The sequence below is a fragment of the Rhodamnia argentea genome, chromosome 11, assembly GCF_020921035.1.
Source record: "Rhodamnia argentea isolate NSW1041297 chromosome 11, ASM2092103v1, whole genome shotgun sequence".
NCBI classification, from domain to species: Eukaryota; Viridiplantae; Streptophyta; class Magnoliopsida; order Myrtales; family Myrtaceae; genus Rhodamnia; species Rhodamnia argentea.
Genome location: NC_063160.1, coordinates 806879 through 827783, shown reverse-complemented (window position 1 = coordinate 827783; position 20905 = coordinate 806879). Strand labels below are relative to the sequence as shown.

Sequence of the window (20905 nt, the reverse complement as noted above, 5' to 3'; positions counted from 1 at the left end):
GACGGTTCCAAACCCGTAACCGGAACCGGCCACCTCTAACACCATATGCATAGAACCACGCAGTTTTATTCTCTTTTACTTTTCCTTTTTTCATTAATCATAATCTTTCCATCCGCACATTTTTGCGCTTTATATTCACACTACATATACTTTTTTTTTTCATAATTTTTGGAGATTCAAGCAATATTTTCGATTTTGGCGCGAAAGCAAAAAGTAATCTTGACTTTATATGAGGTTGAAAAGAATAATTAGGATTTTTAAATTATTCTTCATTTTTTTAAAATTTTTCTTCTACATCGCTGGTCTCCAAGCCAAGGCGAGGCTCGAGTTCACCGTCTTTTGCTGAGGGAAAGAAAAGAAAAGAAATAAAATAAAATACATCAAGTAGAATATTAAAAAATTTGAGAGGAGTAATTCAATAAAGTATTGTCACCTCTTCATATTAGGGAATTTTTTTTTTTTTTTTTGCTTAGAGAGATTAGGAAATTCACTTTTGTGAATTTATGCATGAATATTTTCGTTGACCGGAAAGAATTTTCGATTGATTTATCATTTTCGGCAAATCAAACAGTGAAAGTTCAAAAAACGGATATTCAGAAAATACTTTCACCCAAACAAACACACCCATAAAATGAGATTCCATTGCATCACATAATGCAAAAACTAAAATGGGCACAATCTAAATTGTTTCTCTTTATGTCTAACCTACCCACGTATGCTTCTCTCATGGAATACGTGACACACATCAGCCTACCTGTCCTTATTTCTTACATTGGATATATTTAATGTCGATTGAATTGACAAAATGATACATTGCTTGAGTATATAAAAGCCACCCTGGATCATGCTTAATTATAAAATTATGTTTTTGGCCAAACATACTCAATTGTTATTAAGCCCCAAGCAAACCACCCCATTGTCTTCACCATCTTGTTAAGTGTCACTTTGACTAGGCCCCGTCCCATATGCGTTAAACTTAGAAGACCCAATAATCATTTCGACTAAATTGTGGTCCCTTGATTCATTTTATGAAAATGAATAATTTTAAGAAAAAATTCTGTTCATTTAGAATTTGTGGATATTAGACCGACACTCACTCTGCTTGTAGATTTGTTTTGGCATAAGTGCATCTTCAAAGAGTGTGTTTGTTTCACGAAAAATCTAAAATTTTAAAAATATTTTTCGAAAAATAATTGGTTATATTGCTTAGAAAAATTAATAATAAAAAAATTTCAATTATCGACCACAATTTATGCCTAACTATTTTCGTAGATGATAAAAATATTTTTCATTCATTTATTTCGATTAACGATATAAGCTATCATATTTCAGAAAATGTTTATTAAATTTTGAGTCTTTCGCGAAAAAAACGTGCCCAATGTGGCTTTATTTTGTTATAGAGTTCGATTCTTTCTTAGGTTAGGCCGGATTACATAAACTTCTTAACTCTGTGAAGTGTTTCATGATGACAACATTGAATCCTCAAGAAAACCATATTTTCCTCCGTCCCTATTGGAGAAAGTCATCTCAAAACAATTGTCTAATTGAGTGGGCTACAAGAAATCACTTTATTCATATTTAGTTAAATTTGCATGAGGGTAATATCAATCTTTATAACCCCTAAGAGATTTGGTAAAAGGAATTTCTTCTACAGTAGATGGTGGAAAACACAGACCATATAAACAATCGAGGAATGGATGACTTTGTTTATATGTCCTAACATGTCGGACATGTCCATCTTATATTACCTCGTTAATATCATAGAAAATGATGCGGTGTTACCAATTACCAATATATAGGTGACTTTACATTACATATAGCTCCTGACATAAATCGTTCTTAGGACAATTTTTTTTTCCTTCTCGAGGGACTTAGGATCCCCAATATATCATTTATGTATATTTTCCCATTTTGAAACAGTTCATTCATTCCCACATAAATATAAGGGAGGAACAAGGTAGTCTAACCGCAGATCAAGACAAATCTCAGACAAATTTAAAACAAAATAAAGTTTGGATAACAAGATGAATTATCAGAATGAGGTTAGGGGTCACATGCTCAAAGAGCATATGTGACTTCTTCAAAATCAAAATCTACAGTTGATCACTAAATCTGTCTTTAGTAATGTGCACACACCATGATCTCTAACTATTACTATGGCTTTACCTTTTGACGGTGCGCACCTAAGTTCGGCATCCCCAACGCTATTATTTTCAAAATGGCAAGGTTAAACGAGCATAGATCTAACATCGGTGAAATCGAAATTTTCACAAAACTCCTCCATTTATCTTCAAAACTCAACTTGTAGACAAACGAAACTCGTGGGAAGCGAAACCTCGTACATGCAAAAATCCATAAATCTAGATTAAATCGGGATAAAAACTTCCTCGAAACCGGAGAGCAAAGCGTCTAGGTTTAGAATGGATCAGAAGAGAAAAGCTCCTTAAAAGGGAAAAAGTTGCATAGGGCCTCGCGGCCTGATGAAAGTAAACTATTTTCACTACCTTCTAGTGTTCCTTGACCTTCAAAGGGAAGCCTGGCGAAGGTCATCAAACCAACCCCAGTTAATTCTCGGGTGAGACTAGAATTCCTACCTTCTTTGACTTCTTTGCCATCCATTGGGGTAGTGTTGACGCCTAAATTTTGATTAATCTATTTTTTGCATAAAAATTATAAAAAATCATCTCACATATTTATTTTTAGCGTACATTGCATTGGCATATAATCGGGCAAGCGGAACACTTAATTTAGCATGCGTCTAGACTAGGCACGGGATGGAAAAATACACCGAGAAGATTTGAAACTTCAAGGACTGTATTGCAAATACTTAAAATTTCGGGGACCGTATTGCAAATACTTGAAACTTCGGGGACTGTATTGCAAATACCAAAAGAAGATAAAGAAGGGAAGATGATGAAGGGAAGATAATGAAAAGAAGATGAAGAAGGGAAGATGATGAAGGGAAGATAATGAAGGGAAGATGAAAATGGAAGGTGAAGAAATGAAGATGAAGAAGGGAAGATGAAAATGGAAGGTGAAGAAATGAAGATGAAGAAGAGAAGATGAAGATGGAAGGTGAAGAAATGAAGGTGAAGAATGAAGGATGAAGAACTTTGCCTATAAAAGAGAGAGCTCTTGAGAAGAGTTTTAGAAGGGGGAAGTGGAAGAGAATTGAGAGAGAGAGTAGAAGAGAATTGAGAGAGTTTTTTAGGAAGAGTGGAAGAGAATTGAGAGAGCTTTTGAGAGGAATTTTTAGAGAGGAAAAAGAGAGTTCTTGAGAAAAATTAGAAGAGAAAATTCGAGAGTGAAGAAAAGAGTTTTAGTCGAGCATCATCTTCGACGAGTCTCGACAAATATTTCGCCTCTCGCCACCCAACAACGCCATTGCTTGCCATTTTCGACGACAGCCGCGTTCTTCCCGCTCCGAGATCTTGAAGGGAACTATAACGTGTATGTGAGTAAGTTTTTGTGTAATAGAAGGTAATCCTTTCCATCTCGATCTACAAAAATGTAATCGTTTGGTTTGAACATTTGTTTGTTTATTTTAGACATGCTACGTGTTCCAAATTTTAGCATTATTACATGTTAATTTATTTCTGTAAATACTCGTGCTTGGCTGCGTTTTCTTTCTTTCTAAATCATCCATGGTGTATATCGCACAAAGTTCAATGTTTTACATTCTCATAAAAAAGAAGATAAAAAACCAAAAAATTGCATCTTTGAATTTCAAGTAAAATCCATCAAAATTGCCAAATCAAATATTTTTCATGAAAATGGTACCGAAAGGGCGTTAGAGTAATCTAGCGTAACCAAATCCCCGAATTCAAAATCTCCGGTTCGCGGAAATAAGATAGTTTTCTCCCGCTATTTTATTTAGGTTTCTAATCAACCTACCGAAAATGATTAGTGGCGACTCCAAATTCAAAACACGTTGCATGTTAATTATTTAAACCTTAAGTTGCGATTTGGTATGGACTTGGGAGAGTCCGAGTTAGGTTAATTAATTAACCTGATAATCCATTAGCCCGAAAACAAACTCGTCTATTTTTTTTTAGGCCGCGACAGCTTGGCGACTCAGCTGGGGACCCAAAGAGGACTTAGGCCAGATAATTTCATGAAAAGAAATCACTTGATTTGGTAAACTTTGGTTGAATTCTCATTCTTAGGTGTTAAATGTTTTTGCGAGTTGGGAGTTATAAGGGGAGGAGTGATTGGCTAACCCTTTGTTTTGCAGGCTTGGTGAATTGGAATTGTGATTTAACTTTTGAATCATTGAAGCGGTGTTTGCCTTTAATTGTTGTGCATGATTTATCGTATTTGCACTACACCGCACACTACCCGTGACCGGACCCGGGTCACACTAATAGTTTTAAGATGGTATTTAGATGGTTCTTTAACCTTGGCGATAAGGTTTCGCTAAAGGTTATCCCATCTGGATCCCGAAAATTTTTCCAAAAAATGGCTCAAGGGTCGTTCTCATACACGTGAGGCTACGATGCATGAGAATTGCCCTTGTCGACCGAACCAAGCCGATGTGATTGGACCCGACTAGTCATGACTATTGTACGCGAGGTTGCGACTAGTCATGATGACTGTGCGCGAGGCTGCGACATGTCGTTTCGTTCATCATTTCACTTTGCAAAAGCCTTTTGGATAGATAGAATAAGATTTAAACTCACAATTCATGCGCATGTCTTTGTGATTGGCATTTTCTTCGTATGAGAGGTAATTTCTTGTCTCTTGTACCATGTTATCTCATTTTTATTTTGGGCGGGTCCATGGTTTAGGTTGATTGTTTAGAAGTTTCATTGTCTTATTTCCAATTTCGCACTTTGCTTCCGTAGCTTTTACAATTTCATCAGTTGTCCTCAATTCTGATTTGGCTTATTCCTGTTGTGCGATTTTTACTAAATTCTACGATCGAGCTTTGAGTAAGTGCCAAACACGAAAGTTGTAGACCTATGTTTCAACTAATATCTTGCAAAATTTCAGAATTAAATTCATAATTTAAGATGGCCCTTCGTTTTTTCAACAACATGCGGTTATAACAGTTTTCTGAACGTGATTTTTTTGGAAAGACACATTAAACTGATTTGATCCGTGCATTTCTAGTCTGATTGGCCAACATAAAAGTTGTTCATCATCTTCTCAACTACAAGCTCGTAAAATTTGGACATGTTTTGATCAACGTACGAATTAATACGAATTTTTTCGTAAAAGCGGACAAACTGAAAATTACATGTTTCAATCCTTTGGTCATAATCACTTTGTTCATTTGAGTCTAGAGGGATGCCATGGGCCGGCTCGCTATTCTTGCTCCCCGTACTAATTTTGGGTTTGTTACTGTGTACAGGTAATTTATCACGGATCCTCCACATATTACTCGATCGGTCGCAAAGAGGATGGCCGACATTAACGATGCCGTTAGTGCTGCCCTAGACGAGAAACTTGGCTCCTTGACCGAGCGCTTTGAAGGGATGATGTCCCGAAAGATGAAAGAAATGATGGCCGCCTTCACCGCCAAATTTCAATCATCCGCCAGCCCCGCCGCTTCCTGCCCTAGTTCCCCCTACGGACAACTTCGGTCACAAAGGCCGGAGAAGTTCAAGATGCCCGACTTCGAGAAGTATGATGGGACTTCCAACCCGGTTCAGCATGTCCGAAGCTGTCACAAATGTCGATTCATGGTAACAAGATTAATGTCCCTCCAAACGAGTTGCATCGCTTATCCGAACCATGGCCGTTTTCTATGTGGGGCATTGATGTTATCGGCCCTATCAACCCTAAAGCATCCAATGGCCATCGATTCATCTTGGTGGCGATTGACTATTTCTCCAAATGGATCGAAGCCGCATCCTATTTAGCGGTCACGGCACGAAATATCGTGAATTTTATCCGCCGGGATATCATTGCTCGATACGGTTCACCCGAAGCTATAATCACCGACAATGGCTCGAACTTAAACAACAAGCTAATGGACGAATTGTTCAAGATCAAGCATCCGAACTCTTCCCTATATCGTCCTCGGATGAATGGAGCAAGAGAAGCCGCCAATAAGAACATCAAGAAAATCTTAGCGAAGACGGCTGAAAATTATCGCGATTGGTATGAGAGGTTGCCATTTGCACTTATGGCGTATCGGACCTCGATCCGGACATCTACTGGGGCAACCCCGTATTCTCTTGTATATGGAATGGAGGCTGTTCTACCGGTTGAAGTGGAAATTCCTTCCTTACGTATACTGTCTCAAGCTATCTTGACGGAAGCTGAATGGATCCAACAGAAGGCGAGCCAATTGAATCCGATCGATGAAAAGAGACTTAAGGTTATATGTCATGGCCGGTGTTATCGGCAGAGGGTTGCTAATTCATTCAACAAAAAGTTCGGCCTCGATATTTTCGGATCAATAACCTGGTCTTGCGAAAATTGTTGCCAATGGTCCCACTCCCGGAAGGGAAGTTCGCTCCAAACTATGGTGGTCCATATATAGTAAAGAAGGTGCTCCCTGGTGGTGCTTTAATTCTAGCCGAGATGGATGGTCGTGTCTTTACCAATCCAATTAATTCGATGCTGTAAAAAAATATTATACTTGATTTACTCTCATGTTTTCATAATCGAGTTATAATATTAAGACAGATTCGCGAGTTGTTCACATTCGGGCATTCGTTTGTTGAGAGATTATTTCAAATGGGGGTTTCTCGGCCCAATTGAATTGATCATCGGGAGCGTGAGATTTACATATCCACAAAGTAAAGGGGTTATCTTGCAAAAAAATATGACGACCAAGATAAAATCTGTCAAACATGGAAGAAGGAATAATGCGAAAGCGAAATGCAAATCATAAAAACTTGCATTTATTCCATCCATCGGGAAACCTTACAAACGGATCATCGGGGTGGGAACGTAAAGCCAAACCGAGCCCTAATGAGCATCACAAAGGAGTTTAACCCGACTCTCCATACAGTTGATGCTCCGCCTACACCGATCGCTTCGAGAATCGAGATCCGCCGACTTAAAGAGGAGGAGCTCACATTTCTCTTTAAGCTTGGCCACCCCCGTCCTCGTGATACTCGGCAGCAGATTCCAAGTCATGGATCAGCATTCTTCCGCGGGCTATATCCAGGGTCAGATCGTCCAGCCTTTCTTCCAGCCATGTGCATTGGAATTTCAAAACGATATCGAGCGGATCGCGCTCGAAGATGGTCTGGGACATGGCCAAACGTTCCACCAAGTTCCCCCTCTCACGAATCAGCAGCGAGACTTGTTCATTACCATAGTCAAGGGCCTTCTTATGATTGTCGGCTACAAGACCGGCCAACACCAAGTCGTCCGACCGATCCCGATAGCGAGCTCTCACAAGATGAGCCAAAGTAACATCTTGATGAGCAAGATGGTAAGCCTCCGGGAAGTTAGTGAAGAGGGTAGGGAAGATCCTATATTCCTTTTCTAACTCGGTACCTTGAATAGAAACGGTGTCCATATCCGTAAACATGAGACGGATTTCGGTTTCGACCTCCGGATGGTTGGCTATATAAGAGTAGCCCCGGCCTAAGAGATTATAAAGTTTCTCCCATTTGGCCAAAACTTCAGCCGAGAAGACGCGTGCGGGGAGGGAGGCCATTGTTGCTGAAGCTGCTAAAAAAGAGTGGATGCGAAAGAGTGCTTAGAAGGTTGGAGATGAAGATATGAAAGCGATAATCGTCTCGGCGTTAAATCCTAATTTAAAGGGCAGAAAAAGTTATAGCAATAATTATTGTGGGGGCCGAGTTAATTATCCGGGCAAAACTACGGACGTTTCGTCCGTGAATCACGGATCTACCATCCGAGGCTCACCAATTCGAAAAAGTTGCGAAATGACTTAAAGGTCTCGCCATATTAAAAGAGGGACAAGCATACCGCAGAAAAGATTTGAGGGTCCCAAGATGTCAGAAGGAAATGAAGAAGACAGAGCGGGAAACATGAAATCTTAGGAGAAGCACTAGCTTGGTGGTTTTCATCCACGTTAAAAGGGAGACTACGGAACATGCATGTTTACTCGGAAGAATTTGGAGAGAGTAAGCATACAATGGGAGAGTAGAGTGAACAAAAGGAAGTAAGAAGTATTTCAATCCAACATGTTTGGAGGCTACCAAGACTTACTTGGAGGCAACCAACCTAGACATCCCCGAGAATGAACCGTTGAATTTCGAGGCCGGATCCAGCCCATGAAGCCGTAAAACCCAACTCCCTTGGCGGTGAAGTTCAAGATCTCGATAACAAAGAACAACAATAGCAAGCAGCAACAGTCGTAGTCAACCCCGAAAAGAAAACATCAAATCAAAGAGCTCGAAGCTGCCTTCAAGGAGTGCCCTTACGTGAACGGGAAACGAAAAAATGAGTTGAGCCGGAAGCTAGGAATGGAGCCCTTGAAGGTCGGTTTTGGTTTCAAAACAAGCGGGCCCGAGTGAAAGTTCGAGTGAAAGTCATGAACTTGCGTCTCTAAAGGAAGAAAATGAAGAGCTTCGAGCGAGAGATCAAGAGGTATAGGGATGCTCTTAACATCGCTATTTGCCATGTCTGCAGCAACCCCATCACCTTTAGTGGCATGTTCCTTGATGAGCCACATCCGAGCATTGAAAATGCTCATTTATCGATTCATCCTCCCGAGCAAGTTCTCGCACAATCGGATTTCGTTGGGGATACATCCCGCAAAGTCGGCCTTGCGGAGGCGGAACCGATGCCTTTCGAGGGAAGTGACATGCATCACTACAATTGGAGTTTCCCTGATGTCACAATCGGCCAATTCAACACCGATGAAACTCCGAATCAGTAGCCTACATGAAGCTTGAGTTTTTATTATGGGCTTTCAAAATATCACTCTTTTGAGCATTACTAGCTAGCCCTTATGAATTCTCAAGAGAAGTAGAGACATGCGTGAATGAATGTACTGTTTGTTACAAAGTCCCCATGCGAGACATTCTTCCTTTTACGCCTAGAGATAATCAAGGGGCAAAGAACAAGTTACTATCCGCAAATATCGTCATGCTTAAATGCGTGAATTCTTTGTCAGATTTGACTGAACGCCGAAAGAAAAAGCATTAAAAGCCTTCACATAGGTAGATGCAAAAAGATTTGAGGAGGGAAATAACTGCCTCGTTCGTAGGAGAAAGCGGAAAGATTTGAAGAGGGAAATAATCGCCTCGCTCGTAGGAGGGAGCGAAAAGATTTGAGGAGGGAAGTAACCGCCTCGTTTGTAGAGAAAGTGAAAAGATTTGAGGGCTCCTCCATATCGAAAAAGGAAGAAGATGATAGATGGAGTGAGAGATGAGAGTTATTACGAAACGGATCCAAGGCACTAAGACCGAAAAGGAGAGAAAAAGCTGTCCTCTTTCGTAGAGAAAGCGAAAACCCGTCTGGAAGACTAATAAAAAAAGAGAGAGGAAGTTTATAAAGAACTTGAAGTCTCCATACACCTAGCGACCTTCGGAATCCGTCACGAAAGGCCATCATCGCTTTTGTGATTTTCGGGCAATTTGTTTTTGCAAGTCCAAGAACATCTAAAGCTCATTCTCTAGTCGAAACAGACCATTTTCGGTCTACATATGGAAGGTTTTAAAAGAAAAACACGTTCATTCCAAGCGGAAGTATGGGAACCTTCCTATCCCGAGGATCTGCGAGTCATGGCCATTGATGGCAACCCCGTTTCCCTCTCAATCCTCGTTGCTATGCTGAGAAGTTGCATGTACGGGGTTTTTGCTTATGCGAAGGCAACGGATGCCTTAGAAGTGCTGAGGCAGTACAAAGAAGAGTTTGACATCGTCGTCACAGCCGTGGTAGGGATCAATATGGACGGTTTCAGTCTCTTAAAGATCATTGATTCCGAGTTAGACATACAGAGTCATCGTAGTATCGCAAGTAATGATCGCCAGCTTCATAACGAGGGCCACATTGCATGGTGCTCGAGACGTCCTACGAGGCTGGTCTGCGTTCGAATGCTCCAAAACATTTGGCAGCATGCTGTAAGGAAGCAATTACTCGAATAAAAAAACTACGACCAAGCTGATGACGACGATTTTGTCCAAAAGAAAAGGCCCCTTTGGTCCGCCAAGCTTCATTCTATATTCATTGAGGCGATTCGACGACTAGGAATCAATTCGAGACGACCAATGGCTGTACACGTAATAATGAATATAGACGGACTCACCATGCAAAGTGTCACGAATCACCTTCAAAGGGTTAGAGATAAGCTGAGGAAGCACGATGCAGGTTGGGACCAACACGACAGGACCAAAGTTGATTGGAAGATCAATACCGGGAAAATCTACCGAGCAAAAGGTACTCGGCCACTTCCCAATCAAGAATACATGTCATACCAACCTTCCGCTGGTGGTTCTAGCAGCAGACCGGTTGATCATCCCTACAAGTTTCCGAGCAACGGCGGAAGTTCAAGCTCAAGGGGTCGATCGCTCACGGTGAAAACAAAGTGGGAAATCCGTCGCTAGTGTTAGCAAGTAACACTACCCAATTCGAGTATCAATCGAAGATTACTTTGATGATGAGCTCACCACATTGATCAGCCGGTTCGGAGTCGAAGGACCTCCCGAGTTGTGATCCGAAGCAAGTGATTATGGATCCTTGAACAACGATCGTTGGTGTATAATCCAAGACAAAATCGATCGATCATTGGAATGGCCAGCAAGAGAGGTGGAACCAATCTCGCATGAATACTTCTTTGATTCCATGTATAGTTCCCCTGCGTGGGATATTTTTTTTTACTTTCTAGCTGTCTAGAATTTGCCTAGAGTTAAAGGGCGAATTTTCTCCTCCCTTATCAAATGCGTGAGTTCCTTGTTAAGCTAGGCCTGTAGAAAATCAATTTGTGGACGACGCCCCTGAACGCCCGTAAAGAGAGATTCCGAATAGCCTTACTTGGGAGAATACGAGTAAAAGGCCAAGCGGACTCAAAGATGGGTAACTCCGTATCGTCCCAATTGGCTCTCAATCATTTCAAATTCTGATTTAAGCTTATTTCATTCTCGACAGGAGATTGCCAACTGTTTTGAGAACAATATAGCAAAAAGCGAACCAACCGTGGACGCCAACATCACCACAGCCTAGTGGTTGGGGGAATGACAATGGTCCGAGGCGTCCCAGGTTCGATCCTAGGATTTAGCGTCAATGTACAAAGATTAATAAAAATCTTTTTACTTCGCAGTTCAATGCCGATTGAAGCTCAGCCCAAATGGTTACAAAACCGGAGAGATAACATCACAAACATACAATCCGATCCAGATGAATCGATCTTTTCAAATTCAAAATTTACAAGGAATACGTACAAGGGTAAAGCGGTATCGTTTCAACTCGTTTAGAACATGAGAACGTACATTGATGCTTTCCCTTTTGATTTTTACAGGGGTCACTGCCTTTCCAGATAGGGAAGTATCCCTTCTCCCTAAAATTAATGAAATGAGAAATTCCTGGAGCCTTTGACAATCTCATGTCTCGAACCAGATAATGAAGTTTTGCAACTTATTTGCATGAGCGGGGGCAACTCACGATCCACGCCCTAAGAAGTTTCTTATGTACTTGCGAATTCCGTCCACCAAGATAAAAAGTTGCTGCATTTTACATGCTCAAAAACACTTATACAATGCATAGTTTGCGCATGACTGTTCCTCATGTTTAATTTACCAACTCTGAATAAGGAACATGAACCGCATAAGATACATCGAATGTATGGAATGTGGCGGGACAGGATGATGAAAGGCAATCTTTTTCCAAACACGTCCCATTTTTTCAAAGAGATGAACGGTGGCCAAATTCCGCATTCCCCGAGGTAAAGAGTTTTCTCGCAAAAGGTACGATAACCGAAGTAACGGAGGCGTTCATTTCTCTATCCTAAACACTACAGGTTATCCATTGATTACCCCTTTTGAGCGGTGGTTTCATTTCTTTACCCCTGTCAAGAACCACCCTACATCGGGGTCCAGACGAGTTAATTCTAACAAAGAACACGAGGTAAATGGTTAGAAATTTTCTTGCTCGGACTAACATTAATCTGCGGGTGTTTCTTTGCATTTATACTCGAATTTTAATTCAAGTGCCTTAGGATGATGAAGAGCATTCACTTCTCTATCCTATACACTTCATTCTTTGCATAGCCCACTTGAGCCCGCAAATTCATTTCTTAAACCCATGTTGGTGATCATTTGCTCATTCCAAAGGCGAAGATAGCATTTTCCCAAGGATTAGAATTGGAGATGGTCGAGTCAACAGAGAATTCCCGAATGATCATTATGCTTGTTGTAATTCCTGGTTCAAAGTCATGGGATTGTAAAAAAAAGGAGAGGCAAACTCAACTTAAAGGAGAAGGGCCCGCTCTAAAAAAAATAAAAAAATAAAAAAATTAAAAAAAAGCAAAATAAAGAGATGTCGAAGGGCTCTCAAAGAAAAAGGAAAAGAAATCTTTTCTCGAAAAAAAAGAAGAAAAAAAGAAAAATGAGAGTCGGGAGTAAGAAAAGCAAAGGCCGATCTCATATGAAAATTTCAAGCATATGAAAAGCAAAGTGCCTACCAAAAGTAAGGCCAATGCACATTCATTTGTAAAGTACTTCTGAATTTTGAATGTACATTTTTGCATGTTAAGTTGTAAATTCCATGTACATGTTTGCATTGTGTCTCTTGCAAATCCTTGACAGACACTTGTTGTGAAGAAGACTCCCCAAGAAATCGGTTTGTAAAGTGCAATTTTCAGTAGAAAACTACCATCCCTCATTCAATAATGGTATTCTTTCCAAGACATTTCCAGAAAGACCAAGATCGGTGACTAGTCGGCGATGATCACCAACGTCAAGCCCCTTCTCATTTAATTTCCGAGCCAAAACGAGCCTTTTCGTTCCTCGGTCCCCAATCCTAGCCTACGTTATAACCCTCCAAAGTCTCTTCCGATTAGGGCACTTGAGTTAACGTAGAGTTAAATGATTTTAAGCATCACTCGAAGAAGTTCGAGCAAGATTATTTCTCTCTCATTTTTGCAGGATTCTTGACTTGTAAATCCGGAGCAAATGATGAAGAAATTCATTTCAAGCAGACCTTGACTCAACTGGAGTCCCCTTTGTAAACCTTTGACCTAGCTCTCATTACGGTCCTAATCAAGACCTCCGGATCGACTCGGTCGTATCAATTGCGAGATTACTTGGATCCTTATCGAATGCGATGATGGAAAGATTGAGTGATTTCTCTTGAATCCCGCGAGACAGGGATAAATAGCTTTTCACGAGAGTGAGAGAAAGCCCTTTCGGACTGAAGTCCCCCATTCAGCTCACATTCGAGGTATTCGTAATGTGAGAACCTCCCTGGACAAAATTGGTAATGCAAACTTGACAGAATGGTTATGCATGAACCATAGTATGAGTGATTGCATTATACTCATTATTGAATATGTTTGTGTGTGTTACCTCGACATTCTATGATAGGTAATACATTCCCGATGTTCGAGTTCTCTCCCAAGGTCTCGAAATTCATCCAAGGATTATTGAATGAGCAAGTTTTGCTGGCAAATGCCTACCAGGTACGATACGACAATACGCTCGTTCCTTGATTAATCGTTTGGAGAACCCGGGTAAGTTTTCCGAACCCCTTTTCAAATTAACAACTCTTCTCATGATAGTTGTTATGATTCAATTCGTGCAATATGCCCCTTTTGTACTTATCGATTCCATTCGATGGTGCTCCTATCAAATACTTGTTCAATTCGGGCAATATGCCTCTTCCGTCAAGTCGTGTAGACATATGTACTCGGCGATCTTGACATCTTATCAAATCATAACGACGTAGCTCTTATGGTTTCAATCTCGGGACGTGAAGACATATGCACTTGGCGATCTTGACATCTTATCAAATCATAACGACGTAGCTCTTATGGTTTCAATCTCGGGACGTGAAGACATATGCACTGGCGATCTTGACATCTCTTCAAATCATAACGACGTAGCTCTTATGATTTCGAATCGAATCACGAAGACGTATGCACCGGTGATCTTGACCTTTAGTCGGCTCATAATGACATAGCTCTTATGATTTTCGGCTCCTTTATCAAATCATGAAGACATAAGCACCCATATTTTTGATCCAAACCAAATCATAACGACGTAGCTCTTATGATTTTGGTTCCCCTTTATCGAATCGTGAAGACATATGCACCGGCAATTTCGACATTTAATCAACTCACAACGACGTAGCTCTTGTGAACTTGATCCCACTTCTTTCGACTCACAACGACGTAGCTCTTGTGATCTCAAACGACACACATATCTTGCGCTGTCTTGCATTAGGGAGAAGTCTCCGATAACGGATAGGCCAAATACCTTAAAATCCTTGCATCTCAAAAAAGAAGCTTGGAAATTAAGAGAACCATTAGCTTACGAGAAATTTGGTAAAACATGTATTCTTGTATGCGATCCATGTGCAGGTTTCTCTAACATGAAAAAGGGAAATTATGACACGTGTTATTTACGAGTCTTGCATATCATGCATCACTTCATTACATAAAAAATGGGATTAAAACTCCCGCCAAAAAGTTCATCCATAATTTGCACTTGTCAAAATTTAGGATTCAATTTTGTCTTTGAGCGGAACCTCTACGAGCCTCCACTCAAAGAGGGGCAGCTGTTGACGCCTAAATTTTGATTAATCTATTTTTTGCATAAAAATTATAAAAAATCATCTCACATATTTATTTTTAGCGTACATTGCATTGGCATATAATCGGGCAAGCAGAACACTTAATTTAGCATGCGTCTAGACTAGGCACGGGATGGAAAAATACACCGAGAAGATTTGAAACTTCAAGGACTGTATTGCAAATACTTAAAATTTCAGGGACTGTATTGCAAATACTTGAAACTTCGGGGACCGTATTGCAAATACCAAAAGAAGATGAAGAAGGGAAGATGATGAAGGGAAGATAATGAAAAGAAGATGAAGAAGGGAAGATGATGAAGGGAAGATAATGAAGGGAAGATGAAAATGGAAGGTGAAGAAATGAAGATGAAGAAGGGAAGATGAAAATGGAAGGTGAAGAAATGAAGATGAAGAAGAGAAGATGAAGATGGAAGGTGAAGAAATGAAGGTGAAGAATGAAGGATGAAGAACTTTGCCTATAAAAGAGAGAGCTCTTGAGAAGAGTTTTAGAAGGGGGAAGTGGAAGAGAATTGAGAGAGAGAGTAGAAGAGAATTGAGAGAGTTTTTTTAGGAAGAGTGGAAGAGAATTGAGAGAGCTTTTGAGAGGAATTTTTAGAGAGGAAAAAGAGAGTTCTTGAGAAAAATTAGAAGAGAAAATTCGAGAGTGAAGAAAAGAGTTTTAGTCGAGCATCATCTTCGACGAGTCTCGACAAATATTTCGCCTCTCGCCACCCAACAACGCCATTGCTTGCCATTTTCGACGACAGCCGCGTTCTTCCCGCTCCGAGATCTTGAAGGGAACTATAACGTGTATGTGAGTAAGTTTTTGTGTAATAGAAGGTAATCCTTTCCATCTCGATCTACAAAAATGTAATCGTTTGGTTTGAACATTTGTTTGTTTATTTTAGACATGCTACGTGTTCCAAATTTTAGCATTATTACATGTTAATTTATTTCTGTAAATACTCGTGCTTGGCTGCGTTTTCTTTCTTTCTAAATCATCCATGGTGTATATCGCACAAAGTTCAATGTTTTACATTCTCATAAAAAAGAAGATAAAAAAACCAAAAAATTGCATCTTTGAATTTCAAGTAAAATCCATCAAAATTGCCAAATCAAATATTTTTCATGAAAATGGTACCGAAAGGGCGTTAGAGTAATCTAGCGTAACCAAATCCCCGAATTCAAAATCTCCGGTTCGCGGAAATAAGATAGTTTTCTCCCGCTATTTTATTTAGGTTTCTAATCAACCTACCGAAAATGATTAGTGGCGACTCCAAATTCAAAACACGTTGCATGTTAATTATTTAAACCTTAAGTTGCGATTTGGTATGGACTTGGGAGAGTCCGAGTTAGGTTAATTAATTAACCCGATAATCCATTAGCCCGAAAATTAACTCGTTATTTTTTGAAGGTCGCGACAGGTAGGTCATATAGCCACATGTGCTTTGATGATGATCCATAACCTATGCTCATATAGCTGATTAGGCAAGACCTATTGAAATGATTGGCCGAAAGACTAAATTAAGATACTAAGCCACAAGTATTTTGTTCACGTTTTCGTGTAACACTATTATCATCGCATCATTATATGAAACTCAATGCGATTTTCTTTCGAACTCTACAACTGGGTATATTAGTACATACATGAATACAAGGTATCCGATAAGATGAATGGATTTTCCCGATACGCTCTTCACTTGTCATTCCATATATCCTATGAATGAGAAAGTTTGAGAAACCTGAGAGCCTTAAAAAAATAGATTGATGTGGTCTACAAGCTAAAGGACAATTGCTTGAAAAGTCAAGATTAAGGGTGCATTTAGTTGGAGGAAAACTCCATGAAAAAGGAAAGTGATTTTACGGACATCATTTTTCAGGAAAACGGTTTTTTTTTTTTTTTTTGGTGACATGTTACTGAATATGTTTTCTGGTGTTTATTTCTCATTTGCAAAGTAATTTCAATCTCAATACTTCAATTTTAGATATATTTTTATTTTTATATTGCATTGTTCATTTATAATATGTTTATGTTTATTTATATATATTTTAATCATTTTCTTCTTCCTCCGCTAGCCGCCGAGCCTCGGAGAGATTGAGCTCACCATGTGGCTAGTTGTTGAGGCCAGTGACCTGCGGTGGAAGAAGAAGAAGAAAAAAGTAAAACAACAATAAAAAGAGTTAAAATATTGAAATTTAAAAATAAAAATATTAAAAAATATTAAAAATTTGAGAGGAGCAATGCGGGGAAAGTGTTTTCATGTATTTAGATTGGGAAAATCAGTTTCCTAAATTTATACATAGATGTTTCGTTGATCGGAAAGTATTTTTCATTGTCTAAATCGTTTTCGACAAACCAAACAGGCGAACGTTCAGACAATTAATTTCTAAAAAATTAATTTTTGAAAAATACTTTTACTCAAATAAACGCACTCTAAGATAGTATTATGGAATAATATCTATCTCGAATTTCATTGTCTAAATCGTTTTTGCCAAAAGGAAAGAGGGTTTTGACTCGAAGAAGGGGCAAAAGGGCAAGGAGAGCAACGGTCAAAGAGTCCCAAGAGGTGGGATTAATTACTGTTATTGCCACTCCCAGGCTATCTTGCCCATTCACCAAGCAAAGACAAATTAGCTGACGGACGCCATGACACAGCCCAAGAGTCCTCTCACACGTGTCGGCCTGTGATTGAATAGACTCAACTGTTTCGGATGCGGTCGCCACCTGTCGCTGAAGAAGAAGCTCAGGCGGTCTCAGGCGGTTGCCCTTTTCGATCCAGACACACTCCGACATATCGTCGGCTGGAGGTGGCTCTAACCCCACGTGCCTGAATCCACGCCAAATTAAAGAAAAATAAGAAGGGAAAAAGGAAATTTAGAGAGTCCGTGCTTGTATGTATATAAACCCCCTGGTCGTCTCATTTCTCTGTGTGTGGATTCCACGAAGTTCAAAGCTTGGAAGTGAAAAAGCAGAGAGTTGCAGAAGAACACGAACAGAGTTGAGAGGAGTAAAAAAATGAAGAAGGCGCAATTGGAATTGCCAGCAGGGTTCAGGTTCCACCCGACGGACGACGAGTTGGTGAACCATTACTTGATCCGCAAGTGCGCTTCCCAACCCGTCTCTGCCCCCATCATCGCGGAGATCGATCTCTACAAGTTCGACCCTTGGGACCTTCCAGGTACTTTGACACAGCTTCCTCTGCTTCTCCAGGCTCTGTTCCTCAACACTTTCTGTTTCTGCTCGTGTTCATTTTGGTGAATCTTCCTTTATTTCTGATGGAGTTTGGCTTCGAATTGCAGAAATGGCTCTGTACGGCGAAAAAGAATGGTACTTCTTTTCTCCGAGGGACCGCAAGTACCCCAACGGGTCACGTCCGAACCGGGCAGCCAGAACTGGGTATTGGAAGGCGACCGGGGCCGATAAGCGGATCGGCCGCCCAAAGACGCTTGGCATAAAGAAGGCGCTAGTGTTTTACGTGGGGAAAGCTCCGAGAGGAGTCAAGACCAATTGGATCATGCACGAGTATCGTCTCGCCAATGTCGATCGATCCGCCGGCAAGAAGAAGAACAACCGGAGGGTAATTACGCTCTTTCGATTCTTGTCCCTGTTTTTGGTGTTACAGCACATGTAATTGGAAGAGTTCATATAGAAAATTCAATGATTAACATGGATCCTTGCTATTTATTGCAGCTTGATGATTGGGTTCTATGCCGAATATACAACAAGAAGGGCACTATAGAGAAGCATTTCCCCTCAGCCCAAAATAACCAGGCAGAGTTCCCGGAAATGGAGACAGAGCCGCAGATTGTTATGCCGGCGGCGCTAAACCCATACACACCTCCGCAACACTCGCCAATGACAACGGATCACATGTACATGGACTCGTCGGAGTCGATGCCGAAGCTGCACCCGGATTCTAGCGCCTCGGAGCACGTGGTGTCCCCGGACTTGGCGCACCAGAAGGAAGTGCAGAGCGAGGAGAAATGGGACGATTGGGAGAAGGCCCTCGATCTCCAGTTGGGTGCAATGGATAACTTCTTGGACGATTCATTCGCGCAGGGACAGTTTCAGCTGGATCAGGTCTCCCTTCAGGACATGTCCATGTACTTGCAGAGGCCATTTTGAACACAGAAGTCGGACTTTCTTTCACAGGGGCCTGAACCATTCAGCTCTTACTGGTTCTCGTTGAAGCTGCACCATCCACAGGTATGGTGATGGTGATCAATCAAAGACAAAACCTGTCCTGGACAAATTGCTGACGTGGGGCTACCGACCAGAGTTAGTGCTAGGATTCTGCTTCTCTGGGTTTTGCCAGAGACAGAAGAAGCAAGGGTTGATTGAGGTGCATCCAGCCGCACAGTGAAAAACAAAAGCTGTCCGGCTCTAAATTGGCCGGGTGGAGGACGCGGCGGAGGAGTTTAGAACGATGATACCTCCCGTCCTAACCTCTAAATATTTGTAGCAATATTTGATTTAGTGAAAGATTATTTCAATTTTTATTCTTGTGGTTAATTTAATTGAATCGAATTAAAAAAAAAAAAAAAACAGTTCTACGGTCCACTGAGAAATGAATCTTCAGATCGTAACAAGTCATAATTTTTTTTACGTATTTTCTCGTAATTCCTATACAAAATGTCATAACACACGTAGTTAACTTTGAATATTTCACGATCAAAGGGCAACACTTAATTTTAGTTTTTTATTCGACAATCCGGGGAACTGTTTTCTAAGTATTCTTAAGAACACGTGTTCACAAGCGGAGAAACCAGTTAAATTTACAAGTCGAAAGCCGCGAAAATGGGATATATCTCAAACAAGATCATTCTATTTGCCTCTCTTCTTTCGACTTTCTGTGCAACCGTTTCATGCCCGTGCATCAACAGATTGCTCAAAAACATGAACATTTGAAATGCTAAAGATACGTTGTTGATTTACAAAATCGGGTTGTCGATTTACAAGATCGGTTTATCAAGTATTATCGATAATCTCCCATTGACCCGTTGGGTAATTAAAATATGAAAGAGAAGAAGAAGAAAATGGATAAGGAAGGTGGAACTATGTAAGGAAAGAAAATAAATAAATAAATAAAAAAGCATAATACAGCACATGGTTCATTTCACTTGGACCAAACCACAATTTCCATTCAAAGGAGAAATATATTCGTACGTGATGCGATGCTATGGAGGCAACTTTCATCATCCACCACAAGAACAACGAAGACGGCCGACATGAACAGGTGATTTTTCCACCGCGCATGGGACTCGTCTGTTGTTGACCAAGTCACGCTCGTACCAATTGGACAAAGAAAGGGCATTAATTAGAATGAACCCCATCTTTGATTTGGATCATCATCATGTCAAAATATAAGGATAGGAATCTATCTCTTGGTACAAATTTGTCTCGATTCGTCCCTAACAAATCACGTTGATGCTTGATTTATTGTCTTTCAAGACTTTATTGACGTGGCATAACACGTCGTTTTCAGAAAAATTATCCAAATTCTTTCTTTTGGAATCTTAAGATATATGTCAGAGCCCAGGCATTCACCTCGTATGATAAGGGTATCAATATGATTATAATGCTGTATATTGAATCATTCAAGAATCTTTTTAATATAAGACTCTTGAGATATAATAACAAGGTTTCTTGAACGATTTCTTTCTATCTTAACTCTCAATATGTAAAAAGCTTCTCCTATGTCTTCATTTCAAAATTAGAAGACATCCATTCTTTTATGGTGATAACCAAATCCTTATTATTCCCGGCTAACAGAATATCATCCACATAGGGTGATGATGTCACAAATTTATCCTCAAACCGTTTGACATACACGCAGTGATCTTGTTCGATCATCATAAATCTAAAAAAAGTTATTGCTCGATGAAAGCGAAGGTACCACTGTATAGATTATTGCTTAAAGCCGCATATTTGAATGATAAAACTTGCAAACTTTCGTGATTGACTTTTAGCTATAAAACCTATTAGTTGCTTCATATAGATTTTCTCGTCCAGTTCTCTATTGAGAAATATCACCTTTACATCCATTTGATGTAATTGTAAGTCCGCATTTGTGATTATAGCTAGGATAAGGCGTATAGAGAGAAACCTTACAATTGGTGAAAATGTTTCCTCATAATTTATGCCCTCTTGTTGAGTATAGCTTTTCGCCACAATGTGAGCCTTATACTATTCAACGGATTCTTCCGTCCTACATTTGATCTTGACAATCCATTTATTTCCAAT

The 20905-nt window shown here is 40.2% G+C and overlaps 2 protein-coding genes across 2 annotated transcripts in view; both read left to right on the top strand.

The window, feature by feature from the left end:
* The window catches only part of LOC115755907 (NAC domain-containing protein 2-like), a 30297-nt gene extending 11461 nt beyond the window's left edge, over nucleotides 1-18836 (top strand). Inside the window, exon 5 of the mRNA XM_030695506.2 lies at nucleotides 18790-18836. The gene's annotated coding sequence lies outside the window, so the exon portion shown is untranslated. The remainder of the gene's footprint in view (nucleotides 1-18789) is intronic.
* On the top strand, nucleotides 17604-18922 carry LOC115755908 (NAC domain-containing protein 2-like). Its single transcript, XM_030695507.2, has 3 exons — nucleotides 17604-17840; nucleotides 17962-18239; nucleotides 18353-18922. Exons 1-3 carry the CDS (start codon nucleotides 17678-17680, stop codon nucleotides 18785-18787), a joined length of 876 nt encoding a protein of 291 aa, XP_030551367.1. The 5' UTR covers nucleotides 17604-17677; the 3' UTR covers nucleotides 18788-18922.
* Nucleotides 18923-20905: the final 1983 nt, after the last annotated feature.